The sequence below is a fragment of the Geospiza fortis genome, unplaced genomic scaffold (genome assembly GCF_000277835.1).
Source record: "Geospiza fortis unplaced genomic scaffold, GeoFor_1.0 scaffold163, whole genome shotgun sequence".
NCBI classification, from domain to species: domain Eukaryota; kingdom Metazoa; phylum Chordata; class Aves; order Passeriformes; family Thraupidae; genus Geospiza; species Geospiza fortis.
Window position 1 is genome coordinate 368,000 of NW_005054401.1, and position 9,952 is coordinate 377,951.

A 9,952-nucleotide genomic window follows, 5' to 3' on the forward strand; every position below is an offset into this window, starting at 1 on the left:
CCCCCCCCCCCAATTGCTATTGATAAATAACAGCCACCATCCCCAATATAAATAAATAATATATGATATGAAATGTGGAGTCACACACTTTTCAACGACTCTTTTCAAGGACAGTTATGGACATTCTGAGCATACTTCTGTTGCGCTCTTCCACAGCTTTCTGTACGTGCCCAACTTGGTGCTGCATCACAGAAATGGCTGAAGAACGGAAAAAGTGTTCCTGATGAATTACTAATTGACATCCTATTGGAAGCCATTACGTATGAAATTGTATAGATGCTTGGTTTTATCTACCCTTGTTTGACAGAAAATTGTCTCAACTATCCTGAAATGCAGTTAGCACTTAAGTTCCTACATGAATATAATTTAAGTTGTATTAATCCCATTAGTATACTGTAAATAATAAAATAGATTTTCGTATTTATTACTTCAGCAAAAGACTTATTTGAGAAAACTTAAATTATGCCTCTGAGCAGTCTCTGTAGAGTGGTTTTGAAATCTTTATTTATCAAGACAGCAATAATAATTTTGTTTCTGATTTTTTCACTTTAATTAGACTTGATGTTATTTTCTGCTGATTTAAAATCCATTACTTTACAGTCTAATAATATCTGTCTAATAATATTCTGTATGCATCAGGAATTTAATGTACTGAATTAAGGATGGATGATGGCTAGAACAAGCTGTTATTTCAGTTTTATTATTAAGCTATCATTTCACTGTGTAATTCTGGTTCTTCATTTCGTTTTAGCCAAATACCACCAGAGAAAGGGTGGATCGTGGAGGGGTTTCCAATGACAATTGATCAGGCAAAGCTATTTGAAAAATCCTATACAGGCATTGATGTAGAAGCAAAAGATCCAATTTCTGAAAAGCTGACCCTTGCTATAGATCCCAGAGCCCCTACCCAGCCTCCTCCTACCTCACCTGCATTTGATGTTTCTATATTACTGGATATTTCAGACAGTCTGGTACTGGAACGTGCAGCAAACATGAAATGTAAGTTTCCAACTCCTATTAACAAAGTAAAATGACAAGCAGATATCTGTAACTTGTAGTTAATAATGCAAAATAGCATTACTGGACAATTTCTTTATATCTCTTTTAATCTCATTAATTGTACCTTGAACACTTCCAGGTTATTTCAGATACTTCTGTTTGTTTCAGTCAAAGGCAGATTAAAAGTGGGCAAGTGCATGTGTATATGCTGTATTTGTACTCTCACTGCAGATGAGATAGCACAGTGGGTGGTGTTGGATATCACATAAAACAGCAGCAGGAAAAAAACACAAGTTATAATAGATGCAGAATATACTGCATTACAAGTGCGTGTCTGTAAATAGTGTTTTTCTTCAGGAGACACACTTATAAAGGAAATTATAGATAGAGGGATGAGCCAATATTCATTCCCTGAGAATGCCAGAATAAATTCCCTATTGACTACTGCCTTTGTCTTGTCTTCAGTTAGTCAGCGAATGATCAGAATCAGAATTCTGGCCAAACAAAGCAAAGACATCAAAGGCTTTTTGAGAGCTGTTTCACCTGTTTCACTTTTTTTCACAGACCACACATTTTAAGACCTTGCTGAAACAGACGTTTTTTTAATGAGTACGTCATGTGTTATCCAAATTAAGAGGAGATTCTTCTTTGTAGTTTTCATTGCAGTGCCTAGATGGCAATTAGCTTGAGTTAAAGCACCATGTACATTTGGCTTTTATGTATGGGTAGGAGTGAGAATGGGACAAAATCTTTAGAGCTTTTGTTAAAAATCTGGCGGGGATAAATGTACAGAGACTTAAAAATTGCTAATTTTAAGACCTTATGCTGCCAAAACACTTGTAACGTGTGGTTATATTTAATATAATCTCAGAAATACACATAGAATTTATTTCATAAGATGTAAATGTGATGATAGAAAGAGTCAATAGAACAATTAAAAATCTAATGAATTAAAGGCTTTATTAAAATTTAAAGAAGACTCAGAAAGAGAGAATACTTTGTCTTTTGATGAAGTGGGATGTCTGTTCATTGTGAAAAGTAGGTACTTTGGATGAAGATGGAAAAATACCTTCTAATTGATAGAGTAGATAAGCCTGAAATAGTCTCCCACAGGAATGCTCCACATCTTCAACTGAAGATTTTTATGGCTGAAAAGGATCCATTAGGAAATGTTAGTGCTATAATTGGCTGTGCACTTAAACCGAGGAAGAGGCAGGACTCCCTGCTGGTGTTGGGTGGTACCCAACTTTTATGTTAAGAAATGTAAGATCAAGGAACACTGAATTTGTTCGTAAAATTATTATCTTAGTTTGGGTGAATAACTGTCTGAATAATTGCCTTTTTGAATATATGCTTATATATTGGTTTTCCACACAGTAGATGAAAGAAAGTCATCTCAGTCTGAACAGAGCAGCAATCAAAATTCAGACGCTGAAATCCTAGAAGAAAATATTGACTTGGCCAGGGAGCAGGTGCTACATAGGTAAGTTATATGAAGTACAAAAATATTACTTCAGCCAGATGTTTAGGTGTGTAACTGATCTGAATCTTATATGTGATCCAGGACAATACTTACATGCTTAATGTTAAGAATCTACTTAGACCTTTCTATAATGTAGAGCCTAAAGCATATTTTCATTTTCTGCACAATATAAATCCTCCTGGAAAATAAGAATTCTTGTGTTTTGATTTTCCAGGGTATTGTTCCAAGGGAAATTTAGTTTTCAGGTATATATTGCATGAACTGTGTATACATTCTGTATATATATATGTGTGTGTGTGTGTATCTATGTGTGCACTTATATCTGAGGTCTGTCACACATGTGACTGCACTTAAGTGAAATACACTTGAATTGAGTTAGAGATTTTGTAAAATGTTATTTTCCACTTCTACATTTACAAAAACCACTTAGTTTTCTAATTTAAATTGAATCACTAGGTGTTTAACTTTTCACAAAGAGGAAAATAAAGAACAATTCTTTCTTCTGAATGTTTGATACTGTTAACTGTTTCAGACTATTATATTATGCATTACTATTGGTTTTATTGTGATATTAGAAAATAAATATAGCTTGTGACATGAAAGAGTAAGAAATATATTATTAGTTATCAATAGAATTTTGAAAACTTTCTTATATTTAAAATGATGGGGTTGATGTGGGTGGAGTTGTTTTAGTGTTAAATTAGATGATCTGCCTTTTCTTTTAATTATCAATTTTAGAAAATGTTTTGTTTTCCATTAGTTAGGTTTCAATTTCATATATTGATATGATTTTTGTAGGATTTCAGGCTTCCTAAAGACATGGCCAAAATTAGAGAAATGGTTTTCAGTCCAACAAAACAATCTAGTGAAAGTAAATGCAGAGACAGAAGAAAGTGTTGTGTGTGAAACAGTGAAGGAAATTATAATAGAAGAAATTGTGAAAAATCAGAATACAAGTAAGTTTTCATAGTCTTGCTTTCTAGAATTCAGTAACAAAAGACTTTGTCTTTTATAGTTAACACTAATAATTACTATATAAAATTATATGTCAAACCTACATTTTTGCTGCCCCTGAAAAATCTGAGGATTTGCCAGTTAGTGATAACTGCACCAGAAGTCTGAACTTTTCTGTTGTGTTTTCACCTTTTCGGAGTATATGGACCAATTTCACATAAAAATTAAAGCATTAAATTCAGTCCTTTCTTCCTGGTTTAAAAATTACAGCCATCATCGTCATCTATGGGATAGCATTATTGTATAAGAAAGTCTAACTTGCTATTATGAACATACAGTCAGTATCTCATATCATATATCAGTAGCAGCATAAAAATATGGATAAGTATAAGTGGTTTTGACATTAATTTTGATACACCTTTGTTTCATTTTTCCTCCTTATTATCCAGAAAGAAGGAATAATTTAAAATTATAAAAAAAAAAAAAGAAAAGAAAAACAAATGAAGCATCCAAGGGGACACATGCATCATGTAAACCAGCAATAGTGATCTCTAAATAACCAGAGGTTTTTTTCATACCTATAATGAGAAAATCTTCATATATCTTCTACCACCATAAAAAAATCCCCCGAACTTGAAAAGCACTTGTAATAGTAAAAGTTTATGTCATTATTCCTATGCACAGTTTCTAGTTCATAGATTTTTTTATATGCTTGGTATATAATTAATGGCCCTGCTAGATTCAACAGCAAAATTCCTATTGTTGCAAATGAAGTGAAGATTTTCTAGTTAGAATCCAGCTTTTATATAAAAGTATTTAAGGGCTATTTACTCCCTAAGGAAAAATACCTGGAGTAATAAAAATAATTAATATAATTTTTAAAATTAATAGCATTTTTAAATAAATAATAATAATTTAATTACCCAGGGTAATTAAAAATAATACCTGGGTATTAAACTAATAAAGTTTAATTCCGTATCTGTGTTCATAGCTTTCAAGCTGTCCTTCACTATTAGGTTCATATAACCAGAACAGAGTATCAGGTTAGTCGAGTATGTTTTCCCTTTAGTGAATCCATGCTGACTACTCCTGATCAGCTTCTTGTTTTCCATGTGGACAGAGATGATCTCCAGAATTATGTGCTTCATCATCTTTCCAGGGATTTAAGTGAAGCTGACTGACTGGTAGTTCCCTGTGTCTCCTTCTTGCGTGATGTGAAGTCCAGGGTGACATTGGCTTTCTTCCAGTCCTCAGGCACTTCTCCTGTTCTCCATGGCCTCTCAAACCTGATTATGAGCTGGGAGCTCATGTCTCCCAGCTAGCTATTACGTCTGCCAGCTCCCACTGCCATTGGGGATGGGTCCTGTTAGGGCCCTTGGATTTATGGATGTTGAGTTTGTTTAGGTGTTAACTGATCCAATCTTCATTGAGAATTCCTGATTAATGAGGATGTTTTGGATGAACAACACCTAAGTAATGAAACAGTGAATCTGTTACATTATTTTGAACCTGTGAGAGTAGCAAAGATGTCTAATTCTGTTTATTCGTACTTAAAATACATTTGGAAGTATTAATTGCACATTCATATCAAGGGTCTGCTGCAGAAATACCACCACCACCACCAGAAGAAGAAGAGGTTTTACCAGTTACAGATGAAGAAGAAGTTTTACCAGTCACAAATGAAGAACAAAAGGTTTTACCAGTTGCAGATCAGTCTTCTCCCTCATCTGAGGCACCACCAATGATTGAGCCAGGATCAGATGAATGGATTTATGTAGATGAACCACTTCCCCGGGTACACTAACTTCCAACTGAAAATCTTAAATATCAAAGTATATATTTTTATTAGTGTTTTATGTATGTCCTACCTAAACCTTTTACATCATTGCATGTTGTTTTTTTCAATATTTTTCAATAAAAAGTATGCTATTACTTTGTGGTAGATATACGAAGAACAGTTGCTACTAAAATACATAAAAAAAGGAATCGTACTTTCAAATTTAATTTTGTTTTTTAATTCTTTGCAATTATCATGAAGAACACAGCTGCCAAAACAGTAATGCTTTTTACTATTATGAAATACTAACACAAACTTACTAGATCACTTTTCTTTCTCTGGCAAGAGTAAGCTGTGGTTCTCATACAAAGAGTAAGAATGAGGAGAGTGTGCACTAATCTTTCTCCTAGTATATTTGTTTCCTGATATTTCCCCCCAAGGACATCTGCTCAGATTCTAGTGATCTGAAATGTAGGGGTTTTCTGAAATGGCTGTATTTCTGTATCTTGTGCTTAGTGGCTCTCAGTGGACTTTTCTTCCATGATTATGTTTTTTAGTTGGTTTAGTAGCTTTTTTGAAGCTATTTACTTTTTCTTCTCTGTGGCATAGCTTGTATAATGGTGTTAATTCTGAAAAAATATTTCTGTTTCTTCACTTGAAACCATGATCTTTGCTTGGATCATTTGGTAACCCTAATCCATGGTGACACTAATTCACATATTGAGAGATACAATGAATAATAGTTCTATTATCAACCTCTGAGGGCATTTAAGATATGACAAGCATCTCTTAAATGTTCATTTTGCTGATTGTTGCTTTTGTTCTCCAATCCAGTTATAATCTGTTCTAGTTCTTCTGTAAATTTTTTGAGAGGAGTGGCTGGGACTGCATGCAGTTTTTGAGATGCATATTTTTCAAGGTTGGACAATGATGATTTGAAATTTGTTCTGTAATTCTTTTCCTAGTGCTTACTAGTTTTTCCTGTTAAGTGCAATCAGCTCACATATGCTGGTTTCCTCTGGCCATGGCCTTTATTTACATTTCTTAACAATCAGTCAGTCAAACATCACTTTTGCAACACTAGGCAGTTAGCTTAATTTTTTATGAGTTCAAACAGTTATGAATGATCAAATTTTCTTATTCAGTGATCATTCAGTATCATCACTTATTTTATGAACATATCCAAAACAACAGATACTGGAGTATTTTGCTGGAATTTCCCATTCCTTTAGAGACCTACTACTTTTTCCCAAAGAAATTCACAGGATAAAAGTATATGTTGGTACAATGCCTGTAATCAGCTGTAAACCAAAAGAAATACATAGTGAAAAAAATCAATAATATGATTTCATGAAATAATGTTTTGTGTATTTGCTAATGCTACAGATAGATTAATTACCAAGAAATAAATCAATTCATTTTGATGTTTTTAACAATTCACAGGAAGTAATTGATTTTTTAGTACCTTACTGGGAAGTAGTAGAAAATACATATATGAATACAATCAAAACTGTACTTAGATGTCTAAGAGATGAGCAGTACACTACAATTCATTACACAGCAGATATTAGGTAAGTAGGAATAGTATCTAATTACATTTATATTAGCATTTTGTATTTTTCATGGGTCATTCTGTAACCCAAAAGTTATTTTTGCCGTAATTTACAGAAAAAGATTTCAAGATTATTTGAAACGTCCACATCTTAAGCAGGAGTTTGTATCTCAGTGGCAAGCAGATTTTAATTCAATTGCTGATGAGCTGCGAGATGATGAGGAAACAAAAGCTGAACTACACCAAAGGGTTACTGTAAGTAAATGACAGAAATTACAATATACCCTAGAACATTATTTCCTTGTATACAAGCTTGATATAACTCATCAGCTTGATGAATCATATTATTAACTTCTTTCTTCGTCTTTAGAGTTCTTCTTAAACTATGTCTTTTCCTCTTGTGCATAATCTGTCCTTTAAAATTCCTCTGTTCTTTGCCTGTAATTTTCTTACATCTTGCTATGGTATTGTGGTACACTGTAAAATAAATATTTCTCTGCTCTCTTTTTTTTAACATTTTGTGGTTTTCAGAGATTTTACAAGTTGAATATTTCTATCATAATCCAAAAAATCTTGGCAGTGTTTTATTTTTTCTGTAAATTATATATGATAGTCTCTGCTTTCTAAAACTGATTCATACAAAGTACATAGAATTTCTTGGGATGTTTTGATTCAAGTAGATCTTTTCTAGGTCATGTCCTGAGAGTTCTTTTTCACAAAAATTGGTAACTAAATGTCCCAACAAGTTCAGAGCCAGATTTAGTATCAGCCAAAAGTAGAGCTATCTTTGAATTCATCAGATTCCATTCCAGAACAGACATGATTTTTAGTTGAGCACTATCAGAAATGCTCCCCAAAAAGGAGAAAAAGAATACTGACAACATTTTTAGTTTAAGGGAACCCTTGAGGAATAATGGATTAATTCATCTGAGATGGAAAAAGCATTGGACCTCCTTTTCCATAGAAATATTCCAAGAGAATGGAGTAGAAGACTGAAAAATCATCATCCATATTCCTAATTTCTACTGAATGGCATTATAAGAAGACTGGAATCACTCTGTCATGTATTTTAAAAAGATAAAATATTTGGCCTTTTGTTCATAACAGAAATCCATGTTTGACATTATCCAGTTGAAATTATGTGAAGCAGAGGTTATACTTCTGTATGGTGCAGTGAAACTCAGATACTGTGATAAGTGTAAGCACTTTGGAGTGAACATGAACATGAATTTCAGAATTTTTTTTAAATAACCCATTTACCCATTGTGAATCCCAAACCTGTGGGTGATTGTGAAAATGATCTTCCTCTGTGCTATTAAAGCCATGCTCATTGTACCTCCCTGAATGTATTAATTCCGTCAGCCATCCTTCCTTGCTGTTAGAAAGACGAAATTGAAAGACTGACAATCTTCATAATGTTTTTCCTCAAACTCACAGACTCCTCAACACTATCATCTCAGCTTGACCCTTCCTAAAACACTGGAAAATACCAGCTGTAATATCTGAAAAATAAATTTCTCTGATATCAACCAGGAAATGTAAAAACTTACCCCATTTTGTGTTGTATGTAAAATTCCTTAAAGGCCCAAAGCCCAGAGGGCAGCCAAGACTTTGGCCTGATGTTGTGGTTAAACCCCAGCCTGCACTCAAGCCTCACACAGCCATTGACCCACCACCAGTGGGATGGGGCAGAGAATTGTAAAAGTGAGAAAGCTCCTGGGCTGAGGTAAAGACAATTCAACAGGCAAAGAAAATGCTGTGCACAGAAGCAAAGCAAACAAGGAATTCATCCACCCCTCCCCATGGGCAGGCAGGTGTTTGACCATCCCCAGGAAAGCCAGGTCCAATCACACGTAGTGGTGACTTGGGAAGACAAACACAACCACCCCCAGTGTCCTCTCTGCTTCCTTCTTCTCCCTCTGCTTTATACTGAGCGTGGTGCCATATGGTATGGTATGGAATGTCCCTTTGGTCACCTGGGGACAGCTCTCCTGTCTGCGTCCCTTCCCAGCTCCCTGCTACCCACAGCCCCCTTGCTGGTGGGTTGGGGTGAGGAGCAGAAAAGATCTTGGCTCTGCGCAAGTGCTGCTGAGCAATAACAAAATCATCCCTGTGCTATCAGCACTGCTTCCAGCACGAGTCCAAACCATAACCCATACTCACTGCTCTGAAGAAAATTAACTCCTCCCTAGCCAAAACCAGCACACATCCAAAATATCCAAACACAGAATTACTGTGGATAGAACACACTTCAACAGCACACCTCTATCTATCTTCCAGCAATTTCTCCAAATTCTCTCTCATTGCATTGCTATCATTGAGTATGATCAGTTGCTTGCTATCACTACTTCTCTTGTTCCAAATAGGAGAGGACTGAGCAAATGCATCCTTTCTTAGTTTCTTCACCACCTTACTACAAGAAAAGAAGGAGAGAGAAGCTTCGTCACTATGAAAAGAGAGAGAAAAAGAAGATACTCATAAAACATGCTTTTAGATTCTGCCAGAGGAATATAACTCACTGTACTCCTCTGCAGTTCTCTCCACTGCTTGCAGTAAATCAAAACTGTGACTTAAATAATATGAGGACAAAGAGTAAAATCCTTCATGTTACATGTTTAAGAAACATACTGGAAAAAGTTATACATCAGTTGTACAAAACATTAGTGTGGTTTCTTGTGTGGTATTGCATTTATATGAAAGTTTTCTTGTGGTAAAGGCTGCAGAGGTGGCTTCTGTAAGAAAGCATGGCAGGTATAAGACAGGAGTGAGAAAATGTGAGAAACAGTTCTATGGTCACAAAGAACAGTGAAGAAGAAGGAAGACGAGGTGCTCCAGGCACCAGGGCAGATATTCCCCTTTGGCCTGTGGAGAAGGCTGTAGTGATGCAGGTTGTTCCATGGAAGCCCATGGAGGACCTCAGGGAAGCAGATCTCCACCCTGCAGTCCATGCAGTCCACCCAGGCTGTATCTGGTGGACATTCTGTGAAGGAGCAGCAGCCTGGGGAGAGCCCAGCCAGAGCAGGTTCCTGGCAGGAGCTGTGGCTGATGGAACACTCACACTGGAGCAGTACAGTCCTAAAGGGCTGCACACACAGAAAGGATCCACACTGGAGTGCTTGTTGAAGAACTGAAGCCTGTGGGAAGGCTTGCATCAGAAAATTTGATGGAGGACTGTATCCCATGGGAG

At 35.6% G+C, this 9,952-nt stretch overlaps 1 protein-coding gene across 1 annotated transcript in view; it reads left to right on the top strand.

Moving 5' to 3' along the window:
- SPEF2 (sperm flagellar 2) overlaps positions 1-9,952 on the top strand; it is a 75,276-nt gene that overhangs the window by 29,415 nt on the left and 35,909 nt on the right. The window contains 7 exon segments of the mRNA XM_031061142.1: positions 157-260; positions 752-999; positions 2,377-2,482; positions 3,281-3,438; positions 5,029-5,231; positions 6,657-6,784; positions 6,882-7,020. Coding sequence (XP_030917002.1) covers positions 157-260; positions 752-999; positions 2,377-2,482; positions 3,281-3,438; positions 5,029-5,231; positions 6,657-6,784; positions 6,882-7,020 — 1,086 coding nt within the window.